Source organism: Excalfactoria chinensis, chromosome 6 (genome assembly GCF_039878825.1).
Source record: "Excalfactoria chinensis isolate bCotChi1 chromosome 6, bCotChi1.hap2, whole genome shotgun sequence".
Taxonomy (NCBI): Eukaryota; Metazoa; Chordata; class Aves; order Galliformes; family Phasianidae; genus Excalfactoria; species Excalfactoria chinensis.
This window is the reverse complement of record NC_092830.1, coordinates 23,369,827-23,388,288: the sequence shown is the minus strand read 5'-3', so window position 1 is coordinate 23,388,288 and position 18,462 is coordinate 23,369,827. Positions and strand designations below refer to the sequence as shown.

Below are 18,462 nucleotides of genomic sequence, written 5' to 3'. Positions count from 1 at the left end.
TTCTGTTCAAAGCCAGACACACAGGGGAGGAAAGTGGGGAGGACAGAGGAGGGTGTTGCAGTCTCCTTGAATCTGTCTATACTGCGGTATTAATTTAGGCTTAGAAGTGACAGATTTGTAAAATAAATACATAATCTGTGTATTTTAACAAAGTATTAGGCTGCAACAAATAGCCCCAATTCATAAGAACTCATTAAATTTTTGCTCTATGCCTGTAGTATGTTTTGGCTCTGCTTTTCCTTACTTAACACTCAAGTAAACCAGCTGTTTCTGCTGTTGCTGGCTCCAGATCTAGCTTACCCAATGCCTCATTAGGTAAGAGGCTCTTTTGTGGGTGACACTGCCTAGCCAGGGGAATGCCAGGTCTTCCCTCTGGGGGCCTGCAGGATTGCCACCGTAAGGATGCCTGAAGCACCATTTCCACTGCTGCCCTTCAGTGACACCTCCCTGCGGAAGGACAGCTTCTGTCCATGAACCAGTGACCTGCAAACGCTGCCCCAGGGTACAGCAAAGTATAAGTATCTGGGCTTTCACAAGCATTTGCACCTCCCACTGAATTAAACTGGGCTGACCAATTGATGATGGATGCCTTAGACACTGACATTTTTATAATTAAGGATGTTTGCTTGGGAAATTTTGCTGGCCTGATTCTCCCCTTTTGTGTAATCACCTCCTCAGTGGAAAGATTTAGCATAGCTTTCAGCATAGTAGTGGACCGTACCAATAGGAGCCTTAATAACAGCAAGTTCGATCTAATGCAGCAGGTATTTACTTGTTTTCTTCTCTTAAAGAAAGAGGAATTAATATAATGAAAACCTTCAAAAAGAGTTAAATCTTGATTTTAGCATAGACTCATTGACTTTCTTCTCTTTTTAATGATCGATATAACAATGCATGTAACTTTTAGTTAATAATTTGAAATAATTCTGGTCATATTAATCAAATGCTTGCTCCTAGATAACAAACTACTAGCTATAGCCCCTGGGGGATTAGCACAGGCTATAAAAAGTGCTAAATCAGAGGAGAAAAGCTGGAAATAATTTTAATGATGTAGCTTGAGGGAAGGCTTGAAATACTCCGTGTGAAATAGCCTATATTTACCACATAGTACTCACTTTGCTAAAACTACACATTTCATTTCCCCTTGTTAACAATAAATAAACACCAATTAATTTATGCAGCTAAAAGATTAGTGGGAGCATAAATCTTTTATTAGCGATTCCAAAATAGAAATTCCTCCCCATTTTCATTATTGACAACAGCTGCACTTGCTCAAAAGGGAAGAATCAGCATTCAAACCGTATTCTTTGTTTTTCTCTGTACCCTTCAATGGGTAATAAAAGGGAGAAGCTCCACTTCCTACATTTTTCCATGTGCACATTGAGTTCCATCTCCATTTTGACCTCCGTGGACGTGGCTGGCAGCGGCTCCCACCCAGGTGACCCTGCAGCTGCTGTGCACTGACACGACTGTTAATGGGCCCACGGAAAGAAACCGAGCTGTTCTCATAGGGCAGAGACTGAACTAGCAAGGTTTCACACCGTGACATACAGAACACGGAGCCGCTATAATAAACATCTTAATGATCTCCCTTAAGCAGTGGCACAGCTCCTGCCTGAGGCCGGAGCAATCAACATCGCCAGGCAGCAGCCTCGTGTAAATGCTGTCTACGTTCACGCTGGGCACTCAGGTGTCAACACCGCCGTGCAAAAACTGCGCGTCGTTGCCTGCGGTTCCACCTCGCTCAGCAGCACCCCTCGCAAACACTGCGGCCCGCGCCGCCCGCCCCGCGCAGGCCCCACCAGCGGCGGCACCGCCTGCGCCGCGCGGTCCCCGCGGGATCCAGGAGGGCTCGACACGGCGTTCTCCGCCGAGATGAGAGCTCCCTCTCCTGAGGGGCCGCAGTTTCTCTCCATCTCGCCGGGTGAGGCTCTGGGCCGCCCGGGAACGGTCCCTCACAGGGGACCGCTAACAGCCAGCACAGACGCTGCAAAGGACAGGTAGCACCCGAGCCTGTCCCGACGAGGGGTGGCCGGCTCCCGGCTGCGGCCAGGCGTCTGCTTCCGAGCGGGGCCGCCGCGCCAGGCGTGACCCCGCTCACACTAATCCCCCGTTCCTCGGGCGCTCGGCGCCGGGGGAGGGAGCGGAGCGGGACTGGGCGGGGCGGCGGCACCGCATGCGCACGAAGCCAGGTGCCTGCCGGCTTGTGAAGAGCCGGCAGCATCGCACGCGGCCCGGCGTTCTCATGGTGCTGTGTCAGGGCGCCGAGGCTGCGGCTGCCGTCCCCGCGGCGGGGAAGGAGCCGGAGGGGCCGCAGGGCCAGAATGACGGTGCGGACGCGGGGCGGCCCTGCCTGCAGCCGGCGCCCGGCGTGGAGGCGGCGGGTGCTGAAGAGCGCCGCGTTTGCGGCTGCTGCCCGGGTTCGCCCTGGCCGCGCTGCTGCAAAGCACCCGGTGAGGAGGGTGAGGCTGGCTGGCAGGCGGAGCAGGGGGGCAGCGCCCTGCCGGCGGGTTGACATTGCCGGCGGGGCGGAGGAAGAGGAAGCGGCCCCGAGGGCGCCGGGGCTGAGCGGCACGCGGTGGCGGGGCGCGGGGTGAGCCCGGGCGGCCGCTGAGGGCGCCGCACACCTGCACCTGGGGGACGCCGCTCCGCGAGAGCGTGGCTGGCCCCGGCCTGCTCCTGCTCTGCCCGCCTCGGGCTGACCCTCAGCCCCCGCTTCTCTCCTCGTGTAGAGGTCTGGTGCAGCCGAGGGCCGGCCCGTGGGGAAGGGTCGCTGTCACTTCCTGGTGCTAGCGGTGGTTGTTTTTTTAAGCTTAGGCTGGAGATACGGCACTATTCGTGTGTTGAGAAGGGATGTCGTTGCCCTTCGAAAAGTAAGGGGGAGGAACTCCGTGCTTCTAACTGTGGCTTCCTTGGCAGTTCTTATCTCTGTTCCGTGGGAGCCTATTCTTTATTTTGTCTTTCGCTTTACTCAGCTACTTCGAATCACTGAAGCCGTCAACTCGCTTTAAAATTTGCAACAAAGAGTTTTTGTAAGCTTAATTTGATTTCCTTTTAAATCATTGGTGCTTTCTTAAAACGATTTCTAATTAATCTGAATTTTTAAGCAACTGCATTGAAAACATGTTTCATATTAAATGCGAGCCATAATTGACTTTCCAGTATCAAATGGATAGAACGTCTGCCTTTGTTAAACAGGGAGCTGGGGAGAGGCCAGAAGAGATAGCGGTCTGGTGAAATTTACATTAGTGTCACTTCTAAGGCAAAGCTTGGAAGAAAACAGCATTTGAAGTCCTGAGAAACTTGCGGTGACTTGCCAAGGATGACTCTTTTTGTAGTCTCTGGCAGAAAGCTGAGTCAATAGCTGAGCTTTATGACTCATGCCTGGATCTTGTCTACATGGCCATGGTTAGTTCATAAGCAGGCCCTTGTGCTCCTCTTGCCTTCCTGTGGTCTAAGGGAACTATTCTGGTGCTGTCTGTGTGCAGAACAGATCATCCGCTCCCTAAGTTCTGTGAGAATCATTCTCTCACTGACTTTATTCCCCTTAGTCAGCACTTTTTGGCCTCCACTCTTAAGATATGTAAGGACTGTTATTTTCTTTACCATATGCATCTTTCAAGTATAAAAGCTTCTTGTTAGAAAGCCTGGAATTAAAATGCAGGCAAGGAAAATGGTGTGCAGTGGGAGGTGTTTGACCAGCATTTGAAACAGGAGTGGAAGGATCACGTGGAAGCCCCACACATGGAGATGGCCAGGGAGTGAAATGGGAAAGTCAGATCTGTAACCGCTCAGAAGGGAATACTTGGGTACTTGCTGAAACTTTTTTTGTTTCAGACCTAAGCACTTTTAAACAAAAGCTCAAGTGTCTTGTTGGCAGTGGGTTAGTGCTGCAGGCCCAGCGCTCCATGGGCTGGGGATGTTATCTTAACCAAACTTCTCCTCAGAACATATTTTGAAATAAGTATCCTTCAGAAGGGCAGTTCTTGTGTTTGGTAGAAGAACTCACACTGTTATTTTTAAAAGGAAGTAAGACACCTTCTTATTGTATTAAGCACATGCTTTGGCAACGTGAAACAACAGTTTAAATTCTAGTATTACCAGATACCATTTCTGATAGGTTAGATTTATTGGGCAGCTTACAAAAATGAATTCCTTCTAGTTTTTCTTTTAATCCATAGCTTAATTCTGGATATAAGATCCTTTGAGCTTACTTTGCTGTAATTTCACTGGTTTTTCCACTTCAACACTTCCATTATTTAAATTGGCTTCATTCAGTGGTAGTCAGGCAAACTGTCACGCCTGAAGTCAGTGCTGTGTGTGCTGTGTTCTCCCATAAACCAATCTGCATTTGGATTTCCCATTTCAGTCATTGGCCAGTCTGATTCCGCTTGTTTTAATACCATGGACGGTGTTGATTTTGTATTTCTGTTGCATGGCAGTGTGGATTAGGGTGTTATGTAATTCATGGACACTTTAAAGATCTGCTCTGTTAAATACTCAGTGGATGTCCTGGGCCTGTGCTGGTTAGTGGTATTTTAATAGTTGCTTTTATGAAAATGGCTGTTGCTAAATAGAAATATTTCATCAGTAGTGTGGCTGTGCTTTTTGGAACATAGGCCTTCTGCCTCTTCTAAACCCTGGCTGAGGCAGTAAAGTCTGGGGATTCAGGATGGTTAGAATGGGAACTGATGCCATGCTGAATGTGTCAGCCCACAGTCCCAGCTCTCTAGTAGAAAGAACTTTCTCTCAGCCTTGAGTGCTGAACTCAAGGAGGATCAAAATGGTTTGTGACAAGTTTTGTTAATTTAAAAACAAACCCAACCCCTCAAAACCATATGTAGTTGCTAAGCAACTCTCAGCAGTGCCCGCTGCTGATGCTGCAAAGGATCCCTGGGGCTTGATGGGTGGGGTGAGGCATCCTTTTATCAAAGCACCACGTTGTGGATAGGGAGTTCTCACTGTTATCTTTAGAGGGTGGTTTGGAAGAAAGGGCAACCCACAGTATTTTATGTAGACGCAAAGACAGGTGATAGTGAGGTAAATTCTTGTTTTAATTCACCTCTAGGTTCAGTGGCAAGACCATTCCTCCTCTGCAGTCAATTAATATTTATCATTTTAAATAATTGAATAATATTAATTTATTAATATTTGTTAATTATTAATATGAAAAGGGCTGGTTTCTCTGGAAACAGCATTGAGGTCATCAGTAGTTCACCCTGCTTGTTTGCTCTCCTTTTTAATTTTTATTTTATTTATAGCAAAGGGTGGAGAAGGTGAGTGGAATGAGGAAGAGTATGTAATTAAAGTGGGCCTGAGGCAGTATGGAAGCCTGAATAGAATCCATTAGGCCCAGGAGACTGCTTCAGGAGGAGAAAGTTCAATAGATAAGGGTAAACAATGGTGAAATTAAGTTCATGGAACTTTTACAAGTATCAGTAACTTGCAGCAGGCCCACAGTGTTTTAAAGTTAAGGACTTAAATTTGTTATGGTTAAAATTTATTTGAAGAGAACACATTATTTCAGCAAGATGACATAAAACTTCAGTAGTTCTAGATCAAACTTAAGATGATTTAACTGAAATGAATATGGGATATAACAGTAGTGACTGTCTTTATACAATTTCTGCATATACATGCTTGTGAGAGAGAAAACCATGTTGTTGCTTAGGAGCCATAATGAACTTACTTGATAATCCAATAACTCTCTGGTAATAAGTTCCAGTGTTTCATGATCTGACTGTAGACTATTTGCAGTCAGTTTTATTTACTGATTTGAAGGTGGTTATCAGAAACAGCTCAGAATCTCCTGAAGTGTAGTCACACATCTCCAACTGATGTAGGACTGGGAGAATTCTGGGAATGGTTTGAGTCCAGAATTTGAGAATTCACCTTCTGTTGCCTGTTTTAAGGAAAAATGGAGAGCTGTAGTAGCTAGTGAAACATGTTTTCAAGGTAGGTTTGGTAAATCAATGTAGTGTTTGCATTTATTTCTTTTGCTTACCCTTTTGTCTGCCACAAGGATGGCTACAAATATACACATTAGTATGTAGAGCCACCTGTGGAATCTACTGATGGAGGGTTAGATCATTATTAACTGGAGTTTTATCTGTTGCAGGAACAAAGAAGAAAACTGCCTGTCCAGGACTTGGTCTCTTTTACACTGTACTGTCTGCCTTCCTTTTCTCAGTGGCCTCTTTATTTCTTAAAAAAATAGAAGATGTACACTCAGTGGAAGTGAGTGCATTTCGATGCATTTTCCAAATGGCATTTGTTCTACCTGGCTTAATATACTACAAGTAAGTGTAACAAAAGTTTCAATTGAAAGTTATTTCTTTAAAGTACATATCGGAAACATCATCACTCAGTAATTTGGATCTTAAATATGCATAAATATTTGGACTTCATATGCTTAGCTGCATTGTTTTGCATCAGTTGATAGTTTATTAATTCAGCTGATTTTTCAAGTGAGAATTTGGCTTCCTGAATTTTAGAAATTTCTACAGGGTTTGTATCAGCTGTATTGGCCTCCTTTGAAATACTGTTCTTAAAAATAGGAGATAATTTGTAGAATCATTTGGGTTATTTTGCAGGCAGCAATTTAATATTAAAGGAGTAGATTCCTGGCTGAATGTGGTTTTTGATGTTTGAGATAAGCCTATCACTTGGAAGGGTTTGTACATGTAAATATCATTGGATGTTGGTCATGAAACAAACAAGCCAGTGACATTAATTCTGTTTTTCTTAATTTTCAGAACAGGGTTTTTGGGACCAAAAGGTAAAAGAATTTTTCTTTTCTTCCGAGGATTCCTTGGCTCTAGTGCAATGATTCTTCTCTACTATGCTTTCCAAGTAATGCCTCTAGCTGATGCCACTGTTATAACTTTCAGCAGTCCTGTTTTTACATCAGTACTGGCATGGATCTTTCTTAAAGAAAAATACAGCATTTGGGATCTTCTCTTTACACTCTTCACAATCACTGGAGTGATTCTAATTGCCAGACCACCATTTCTGTTTGGGTCAAGTGTTACAGGGATTGAAGGAAGTTACTCAGATCACCTTAAAGGAACTATTGCAGCAATTGCGAGCACGGTATCTGCAGCTTCAACTATTGTTATACTTAGAAAGGTGGGGAAATCTGTGCATTATTTTCTGTCAATTTGGTATTATGCGGTCATTGGTTTAATTGGATGTGTTATAGCGTTGTTTGTTCTCAATGAGTGGCGTTTACCGTACTGTGGCAAAGATAGAGTTTTTCTTATATTAATAGGCATATTAGGGCTAGGGGGTCAGATATTTCTCACAAAAGCATTACAGATAGAGAAAGCTGGACCTGTGGCCATAATGAGAACGATGGACGTGGTGTTTGCTTTCATTTTACAGATTCTTTTTCTCAATCATCTACCAACTTGGTGGACTGTGGGTGGTGCCCTTTGTGTAGTAGCTAGTAATTGTGGGAATGCCATTCGTAAGTGGAAACAGAGCTCGAAAAAAGCTGAACAAAATGAAATCTAACAACGCAGACACTATTTCATTACAGAAATTAGTAATCTTGAAATATATATAAAATATTTATTTTTATTTATTTAAACTATCTCATTTATGAAATTATAGTACCAAGCTGTACCCAATAAAAGAAATCGGTTTTAATAAAAACAAAACAACATCAGCAACAAATTGAAGATGTTTTAACAACTAATTAAATATGTATACTTTTTTTTTCCTCATACTTGGGCATGGAAATGTGAAAAGTAGGAAGATTTAATCTTAAAAGTTGCTTGCTTTGCATCTGAAGTGGACAGTAGTTGGCTTGGATTTTGTTTTCCTAAAATACCTGTACCAGATTGTCCACTTTCTGGGCACTTTCTCTATTCTTCTGAGCAGTGGAATTTTCCCAGGCCTATTTGTACTAATCTATGATTGATCATGAGAGGGATTTCAGTTCAAATAATTAGAAGGGAATGAAGAATTATAATCCTACAAACCTCGAACTTCTATGGAGCAGATAAAGCTTGCACATTTACCAACTTTCTCCTTTTTTCCCCTCACTTCTTCTCCCCTCACCCCCCCAAAAAAAACACAAACAAACAAAACCACCCAACAACAAAACAAACAAACAGAAACCAAAGGCATTGGGATGTTTTCATTGGAATTCTGAAAGAACATCTTTCAAGTCATGTCAAGACAAAATTAACTTCTGGGAATTCTTTCAACTTTGCTTTCTTTAAAAAAAAAAAAAAAAAAAAAAAAAAAGAAAAATTGCTTGTTCCTACTTTGCAGGCACAATGAAACAATCCCTATTTTAATATGTTCTCAGCAAATACATCTTTAGTTGCTGTAATCTCGGTGAGGAGAGGTAATAGGTATCTGTATACCACTAGTAAGCTCTTTCCTGTGGTATAGAATGTTACGCTGTAGCTGCACTTTTCTTTACTCTATGCAAGAGATTGTATTTTTTAGATATTTAATATAGGTTATTTTAAATGCTACTTAGGAGCGATTTCTTTATATCCTCTAAAACAGATTTTTATGAGACCATGTAAGTTCTCTTGGCCTTCATAAGGTTGGACAAATGCTTTAATGTAAATCCTTTTTCCTGAGACTTTACAGGAGAGTGCACACTACTCATGGTTCACAGAAAATACACGTTTGCCAACCTCATAGCACAGATTCTATAGAACAGGTTTGTGCAGCACTTGGTGGGAGGGTGGAGCTCACACTCACTCCATCAGGCAGTGCTCTTGGGCAGCTTCAGCCCCGTTTCTTCAGCTGTTCTGAAGTCTGCTCTTAGTTACTTCTCTTACACAGCTTCTCATATTGATAGGCTTTCGCGTTAGATAGTGATGAATACTGAGGAAAAAGGCTTATGTTACTGATCTTGGCCTCCTCACGTTTGAAGGAGGAATATATATTAAATGTGAGGTAGGGGGATTTTCTTTGATGAATTGTTGTGTGCTTTTGGGTCTTGGTAGTGACGAGAGAAACTTCACTTGGGTCTTTATCTGGTCCTTTGTATCACAAGATGTTTCTCAGTTATTTACACACCCCCACATCTTTCTAAATGAGCAAGTTGTAGCCAATAGCCATTGCACTCTGGGAGAGCAGCCCTTGGGGAGTTGAGCTCTGATATTTCAGAGTGTATCTAGATGAGAGGAGCTATCTTTGTGCAAGATTTCATACTTCAATTATTATGGACATGAGCAGATTCCATCCTAGTGATAAAATCATTTTCTGCATATAGCTGTCTGTTTTACTGCTCCTGAAGGCTGAAGTTAGCCACTCCTGACATTGCCAGCAATAGTATAAAACTGGTTTTGCATCTCTTTTAAAAATATGGCCTAATAATAGAATTCCAGTTTAATTCTGCTTACTACTTGAAATTGTAAACTGGGATTTCTTCTGCTGCTCAGCCGTCATTGCCACTGAGTAACACATTTCAAGGGAGGGATGGAAAATTGACTGCATTTCTTACTGCTTCACCTCATGTTTAATATGCACAAGTTTGTAAGTTAACACTCACAAAGGTGCAGTTCCCAGAGCAGTTCAGATTGATGTACAATTGGGTTGTCAGCTAGTCCTGGTTCCTTCCATTGGCTCAGTGTGGCTGCTTATGGGGGTTATGTGGTGAGCTGGTCCAGCTGAGTAACTTGATTTGTTGAGTTGCTGGAAAGGGCCAAACTACACTGGCCTGAACTTAATCACTAAATCAAAAAATGACTAATGAAGGGGAGTTGGGTAGTAGTTTAAATTGCAGTATGTGAACACTACTTTGTCAGTACACAGTTTAAAACAAAATAAGTGGGAGCTTATTAAAAAAAACACCTCCAGCTCATATGATTTCAGTGGTTATGAATCTTGTTTACAAACAGTAGAGAAGTACACACTACTGAAGAAAGATCTTTTTTTCTTGCACTAAACATGTATGAATTGACCTGAAATCAACAACTTGGTATAGTACTTTTTAAAAAATTATTATTATTATCCTTGAGTTGGAAGCCTTAATTGAGAGTATTTCTTTACAATGCCTGGTAACATGGTCAGATTTCTCTCCCCAGCTTACTACTTGAGAATATGACCTAAAACTGGCTAAACCTCGATTCTTTCTGATAAGCTTTCTTTTGTAGTTTTAATACAGCAAATTCCTCAGGGTCAAATGTTATTTTTTTTCTTCTAAGCTTCATGTCAAATGTATTGCTAAAGTTCATCACCCGTAATGTCATCTTATGATCTTTACAGTAATTAAGTTCAATAATGTGCATTTACAACAGGAAGCCTTTCCTTTGTGGTATGGTGGAGCATTGCATTGTAATTGCTGTTCTATGAAGTTACTCTTGAATTCCAACGTATTTATTCAATGTTCAGATTTCAGTGGATCCTGAATAGAGAAAGTAACAGATAATTATTGTTTTGCACATAGGCATAGGGTGAAAAGGCTTTGTTGTTACAGATTCATCACAAGCATGTTTCTTATGTTCTTTGCTATGCAATTCACTGTAATCATCTGCTGTCTTCACTGGGACTTTGCAGCCTTCGAGCCTTACCTACTTGACTCTTACATAGAGCCGGTAGCTAAAAAAGCTGTGTATTGTCACTGTGCAGCAGCCAGTTACTTTCAGTATACACTGGTTGTCAAAATATGCTCTAAAAGCCTTCTAAGGATGCCCACACAATGAACTGGTCATATTCTTACTGTGGGAAATTGCAGTCTGTATAATTAAAATGAATTTCTTGCATTTGTTGAACACCAGACATAGAAGTAACCTCTGAAGAGCATTGGAAAAGTAACTAGTTTGGTGTGTTATCTTTCTTCTTCTGAAACAAGTCTCTTTTCCAAATTCAAATACTGTTCTGAGATGGATATTTCTGTAATTGATGATAACAAGAAAGATAATAATGCCTTTAATGATAATATGGTATAATGACACCTACCCTCTATTTTCTTTTCCCTGATGAGCTTTATTTTACATGTCTCCTGGAGGAAAGTTTATTTCTAAAGGGGCAGCCTCTTCAGTAGTCAGTTGTTAATTGGCAGTGGATAGCTTGAAATAATCAGTTTTCCAGTTCTCCACTGACTATGGTTTCTGTTCATTCAAACAAGAGTTTGCAGTGCTGACAGCAGATGTGCAACACTGACTTCAGCAGGGCTTTGCAGTTACCAACAGAATGTTTTCATGGTTGTTAACTGCCTGTCCATCCAAAGAGAAACTGTGGCTTTATGTTCCTGCAAATGCAGGTAACCTGGGTGCAAAACTTATGCACGTCTATAAATTGTTGGTGATAACACTAATGTATATGAGAATGAGTGATTTCATATTTTATGCGAACTGTTGTTTGAAAAAATGGGGTAAAAATGCCCTCCGCGTTAAGATTTTTACTATGTCCTATATATTGTTAAATGATATGTTTTGTAGAAGTTACTGGCTTTGTTATGTAGCAGTATATTTTTATAGACACCTCTTATATATTGAAATGTGAAGAATATTTTCATAAGAGATTTATATTCATTGTTGCTAATAAAATGAACCTGAAGAATTAATCCCTGGCTTTGCATCGATTAGTAGAATGTACTTGAATGTAGTGATGCTGTAAGCTTTATGAAAGAGCTATTAAGGAAGGAGTCCCTGTTAAGTATGTATATGTTTCCATTTGTGCTACTTGTGAGTGTGCCATGTCACTGTTCGTGCCTTTCAGTGAGCTTGAGACAAACAGAAGCTCTATGAACGTTCTCAGTGCAGGAGTATCTTAACTGGAAAAACTGTGGCACAGGTAGGTCAGTAAAGCTGTGTTTTTCCTGTGCTCAGGTGGCAATTTGTCTTTTTCTTCCCCTTCTTTTTGGACATCAAGATTTGAATTCCAGACTCGTTTTTTTTCTATTAATTGTTAATATTCATCCCAGTACATCCCTTTATCTACTGCTTCAATAATTACTTTTTCACCAAAGAGGAAAGAGCAGGGGGAGAAAAAAGTGATTATTTTGTTAGCAAAATTGCCATCGTTGTTAAATACTGCAAAAACTTTGTAGTAAATTGATTATATTTGCATTGTGAGAGAGGTTCCTCCTACACTAGTGTCTGGTTTCATAAGAGCAGAAAATAACAGAACTGTTCATGGTTATTAGCCTGCTTGAGATATGTGCACATTTCTGGGTGTGTGACTTGGTGCCGTGGAAGGAGAAATAGAGGAGGGCAGCTGTGTCTCAATGGGGAATTTCTAGCAGTGTTACCCTGTTTGCCCAGCTCAGTCTGCTTCGCTTTGCATGCACAAAATTAACTCACTGCAGGACGACTTGACACCGCTTATTTCTCAGGAAGTAAATGAAAAGCAATGGGCTTCCATGGGAGCAGGCTATAACAGACTGATAGTGAAAGGATTTTGTAGAGATGCACTGCAGGTTCCTCTTGAAAGTTCTTTTTTATTAGTTATGTGTATTATGTAGAATGTTCAGTTTTGAGGAAAAAGAGAAATGAGTTTTCAAAAGACAACATTGAAGTCCTTATTTGTACCGTAATAGTGATTTAGCTAGGTAAGCGATGAGGGCTGTTGATAAGTACTAGGACTCAAAATGTAATTCTAGAATTACATCCACCCACTGCAAAATATGAAGCAAAGGGAAAGGGGATCAGATGATGCTGAAGGAAAAAGTTTCTGTATTATTGCTTGGAAAACAAACCACATCTATAAAATATTTAGAGGATAACTCACACTGCTCTTTGTTGACTAAATAAAAGGTTCTTAGAGGGATGCACGTGGGAAGCGATACTTGAGATGCGGTGTAGATTAGCCATTGAACTAGGTTTCAGTTGATTCTTTTGAGTCCTCGGTTAACTTTAGATTCAATGTTATTTTCTGACACTATGAAATTACGTTATTCTGTCAAGTAGTAAACTCTGGGAAGGGTGAGAAAGCATTTTGTCGCTTGAACTTAAATATTGAGCAAAGAGGAAAAACAAGAAACGTCAATAGTTGCTCAGCTGTTACAAAGTGCTTCTGCAGTCTACCTAAGGGCGGGTGGGAACAAAACACGTTCTGTGGTTAGCGAGCATGAATGCAGTTCATACTGTGCACTGTGGCTGTTCTGTCGGTAGGTGGCGCTCTGTTCCTGAATTTATTTCTCAACGTGTAAGTTTAAACCGTGCTAAAAATTCAACGCCCACAGTTTTAGATCATGAAGGTCTCTGTGCAGTGTGATGTATGCGGTGATAGGTAGATAGCACTACTATCCTGGATTTTGCAGATAACTATAGGTTGTATGTCCTAAAGGTTCTTAAAACCAACCAACCACAATAAAAGGGGGCTGGGCAAGTATGTTTCTTACATTAAAATTCTTTGGGGGCCACATTTGTTGGATTAGGTTGAATTTAGAATAATAGTCACTTTTAATTCTGCCAAGAAATTGAGCATGTATGCTGTCTGAGCAGTTGATAAGCGTGTTGTAATTATTGCTGTGTTTCCCTCCTCTTGGGGAAACTCAGAAATCTTGCATTTTGGCAGTGATTGTTGCTGGAGGGTGAGGAGTGACACCAGTACAGCTCCTGAGCAGGTTCTTGGGTGTGGGTGCTCAAGCAGGGTGTGTGCACCTTGGTGCTTGTGATCCCCAGGCCCTGCTGCCTGGTGTTTCCAAGGGCATGGCTTTCAGCTGGTCACTGCAGCACAGGGCTGTGCTCAGAGCCTGGTGTGCTGGAAGAGCCCCTTCATCTGCACAGCTGATTGAGTGGAAAATCTGGGCAAGCTTTCAAGGAATGGCAGCACCACACTTGAAGCCAAGTTGGGTTGGGGAGCAATTGTTCCAACTTCAATTTGATTAAAGGCAGGGAAATACAAGGAAAAGAGGAGGTGATTAAATTTAACTGCTGCGAGCTAGAAAAAGTACTGCTCAATCTGCTTTCCATTGAAAAGTTAGCTGGAGAAGTTAGCTGGCACTGGTAGGTGTTGTTCTATTTAATAGGAAGTATTGTAATGCTTTTGGGAAGCAAGGAACATTAAAACAGAGAAAAATCTTTTTTGTATAACTTGGAAAGCCTCCGTGGCAAGTCCCTTTTCTTTCACATAAAGTGCACTGTGAATCAGATGCTAATATTTATTTTATACTTTCCTATTTGGAATTTAAAACAAATATTCCTTTATATTACTGTAAAGACTCTTCAACTACTATCAAGGTTTGATCAGGAAGTGAAGGGAAAAGTTACACACTTTTCAAAAGTAACCTTGATGGGCTCATTTTTTTTTTCACTCTACTGGAAATATTTTATGCCAAATAATGCCTTGTAATAGATGTGTCCAATTTCTTCATTTAAACAACACCTTTATGTGGTATGATTAAGACTCTACTCTCCGCTATTTGCAGTAATGTATGCAGGAAGCCCATATGCAAACACTTAGCTAATGTTCTTTACTCTTGCCATATGGTGAAACATTTTCCTCACTATTAAAAATAGAGCGATAAAGCCATGAAATACTACGATCCAAAGTCTTCTAAGGGAGGGCCACAAATAGCAAGGTAGGCTTTTCCTGTCCCTGAAGCACAGTTGGCTCATGCTGTTCATCTCCCCATTCTGCCTCACTTGTGGGAATTGCACAATTCTATTTCCCCTGTAATTCAATAATTCTTAGTCTGTAATAAAGGATGAGTAGCTAATTCCAATTTGTGATGTTATTAGTACAGTTAGGCTGTGTTGAATTTTCAAGGAAGGTGTGAAATGCTAGCTGTATATATATACATATAAATAAAAGATATGGAAACTGTAGAAATTAAGGATTAATTATATTTCTAGCATCAACAAAACTGGCAAATTTCAATGTAAATTTTCATCATTTTGGCCCACTCACCTTTAGAGAGCAGCCTGCTGTATCTCATGTTCACTAGAAAGGGATGCAGGGAGAGAAAAGGGACAGGAAAAGCAGGGGAACATCTTTGTTCTTTTGCTGGCAGCAAAGCTCTTCTGATGAGCCCTGTCTGTCTGACTGGATACAGATTTAGGGAAGAGAAGGCACAGTTTGTTCTCTTCTGATTATATAAGAATAACCTTGACAGTGCGTTGCTTACTTCAGATTACAACTCTTATCCAGGATTAGAATGGAAGAAAATAGGAAAGCTGGTGTTAAACACTTTTTTGTTGTTGTTTTGTTTTGATATGCCCATCTTGACACTTAGAAACCTTGGTTTCTAGGCAGTGGGTGTTGTATGATGTTGCCCTGTAGCTCTCCAGACCTCCAAGTTTTGCTCAACAAACTCATACACTTTTTCCCCCGGGCAATGTACTTCACCATCTGATGCAGCTCCTTCACATTTTCTCAGTTGTTGTCTTCCCAAGTTCTGTGGTGCCCTCAGACATTTTGTAATGTTTTTCCTAGTGTGTCTTAAATCTCCTTTTATTGCAAATTCAGACATTCATTTCAGGATTGAGAACATTTATCTACTGTCTTTGCTGATCAAATTTTGAATATGAGAAAACAGTCTTCTTTAATATGTGTTTCGAAGTATTTTCCAGGTAGGTAATTAATTAAAAGGTATTATCTGATTTAATCTCTCCCAGTGAATCTTTTTGCTTTAGGAATTTCTATGCAGACACAACCATGGATTAAGATGCAATGTTTTAACACACAGCCTCTTTTTTTTTTCTCTTGATATATTTAGACCCCTGATTTTTATATAGACCACAGCATGTATGAACCACCATCCTGTAAAGTACACTGAATTATAGAATAGAATCACAGAACCATTAAGGTTGGAAAAGACCTCTCAGATCATCAAATCCAGCCATCACCCTGTCAGCTGGCTGCGTTCAGTCCCTGAGCTGTGCTTAGACAGTTATCTGTCAGGTGTGGGAGTAAGGGCAGGTTCTTTTTGCGCTCCAGGGAAGGGAGAACTGTATGCGTAGCAACAGCACACACATGTGATAGAGCATTACAGATTGTTCAGAACACTGCAAGATGTTTCTAATCCTGCACACAGGGCATCTGCAACCATCTCATGCTCACTGTGCCCTCAGCTGCTCCCATTTATGTGCTGCTTGCTGGAAAGCCAGTGACAATCACAACACACCTGCAGCTTACAACCTCTTACTTTAGAAGGAGACATCAGCAGCATATAATCTTCAGAAAGTCTAAAAATATGTATTTTGGATAAAAGGTTTATTTAATTCTTCCTGTACTGGTCCCTTTCCCAAACAATTTGATTTGAGATTATGAGTTTAGGATCTAATGATGTTTGTGTTAATTTTATTCTTGCTTAATTTTATTTTGCAGCTTTTGTGATAATTTTGTGTTTACGTATGCTGAGTATTACCACATTTTGAGGGCTCTTCAGTCTTAGATCCTTCATAGCAACATCTACTCATTGTCTTAGCTGTGGCATGTGATTCAAGATGTAATTAGTACCTTGGTATAAGAGCGTAACAAGTGTCCCTAAAACACAGCATATGGATATTCTGGTGAAAGGAAATTTGGAAAAATTGCTTTTATAAACCCAAAGGCTGCAGAGCAGATGTGGAAGGAATTACTGCAAGGAATCTCAACTGGCATATGAAACAGAAGCTGAAGTTTGTTTTCTTTTTATTATAAAAGAAAGAACATTTTAGTAAGGTTCTGTTTTGTTTAAGATTACACAGATCTGAATTGTTCAGAACTAGCTGTGAAATTATATGTACTGGCGTGACACTAAATGGAACAAGGCGACTTTTTTTGGCTTTAAACATTTAGTACCAGAAGTTCCCAGGCTGATGGTAAAATACATATTTTTAGAATTTACAGTAAATTTAATAATGTTCCCTTTTGGAGGAGTGGGATATAACAGATATTGCAAAGTTCATATCCTCTTTTAATTTCATAAGCAACGAGCAAGAGAAGTAATTGCACTTTTTACAGTCTGACTGGCTGGCTGCATTGATGGAAAGTTCTGGTCATACGTCCTCATTTCTGAAGAACCATTACAATTAACCACAAGTATTCCCACTCGCTCACATTTTCAACACCCAATCAGCCAACCTGAATGCGTAGAAAATGGCAGGTTATTACTTCTCTGTTACTGCCCTCCATAAAGCACCGAAGTGCTTACCATGGTGAAACTTGGGTGCTGTGACAGTGCTGAAAGATTTTTTTCACTTTATTTTCTTTTTTAATTAATTCTTAAGCATAATGTTTCATTAGGATTGCAGAACAGTATGAGAAAATTTTCATGACCTTTTAGAATAATTTGAGCAGCTATTGGGCTGCTGTCAGAGCAATGTGTTGACTATTTCTATTCTATTGCTAGCACAAAAGCATTCTGTGCTAACAAACCTGCAAACAGGTTTCCACACGCATCTTCTGTGTGCCTGAGTATCAAAGACATTTTTGATGACTTCGTGTACTGATAAATCTCATTAAGGCTGCAAAAGACCTCTCAGATCATGGAGTCCAACCACAGTGGCCCATCCCCACCAGAGCTACTGGTAGCACTGATGTGTTGCTGTGACACCCACAGGAGGACAGTGGCAGCAAAAGCCAGTGCAACAACAGGACTGCCAAGGAACTTCATCTACAAAACATACTGCTTTTATATGTGGAATTACAGAAGGTAGTAAGTATTAAATCATTGGTGGAAAAGTTGGATCCTTTGATGCATGGCTGTGAAGGGCTCCATCACTTTCAGCTCCTCTTTAATTATAATTGCTCCCTACTCACCTTGTCAATTTACTACTTTTTGTCCTCTTCAATTGCTTTTGTCAACAATCACACAGGTCCCTGTGTTTGTCTGCCTCTTTTTCCTAGGATATCAGTTTCCCCAGACAGCTATTAAAGCCGGGTGCTGACTGTTAAGTGCTCACACTCCTGAACATGTCAGTTTTCCCAAGGCAGTGTGGTGTGAGCAGTCAGCACTCTGACTACAATTAGTAGCAGATCAACCTGCCTTACATGTCAGGGCATTCCTCACAATGGGAGATGCTTTTTTGCAAGTGCTTGTGTAAGGTAGAAGAGTATGATAAATGTGGAGCAAACTCACAATGAAGATGTGATCTAGAGCATGGAGTTTCAGAAGAGGCTTTGTGCTAGATAGAACACCAAAAACCACCAGTTTTGTTGTTGTTGTTGTTGTTGTTTTAATTTAAACTCTATTCAAGTCATACAACATCTTATACTCATGTATCTTTAGATTTTATTACATAAAACTTAACGTCCCACTCTCTAATACTATCAAAGACTGCAAGAAGCACTGCCTCAATGCTGACTTGCAGGATGGGGCAAACTTTCATTTGAGACACATATGTCAAAATGATACACAACTTTGGTCCATCCTGCAACATTCATAGATATGCATTTTCCACCTTCTCTTTTTAGAAAAAAATGTAATGGAAAATTATGATGTAATGCTTTTATCCAATGAGTAGCATTAATACTTTGATTTCCACTGCTTATATCATACTCTGAGCTGCAATGTGGAGTGAAGATGAGTTGTCTCGAATCCATACTCTAGTGTAGTTTCTA

At 40.8% G+C, this 18,462-nt stretch overlaps 1 protein-coding gene across 1 annotated transcript; it reads left to right on the top strand.

The window, feature by feature from the left end:
- Positions 1 to 2,176: 2,176 nt before the first annotated feature.
- On the top strand, positions 2,177 to 8,228 carry SLC35G1 (solute carrier family 35 member G1). The gene is made up of 3 exons (XM_072340170.1): positions 2,177 to 2,453; positions 6,119 to 6,299; positions 6,756 to 8,228. Exons 1-3 carry the CDS (start codon positions 2,177 to 2,179, stop codon positions 7,513 to 7,515), a joined length of 1,218 nt encoding a protein of 405 aa, XP_072196271.1. The 3' UTR covers positions 7,516 to 8,228.
- Positions 8,229 to 18,462: the final 10,234 nt, after the last annotated feature.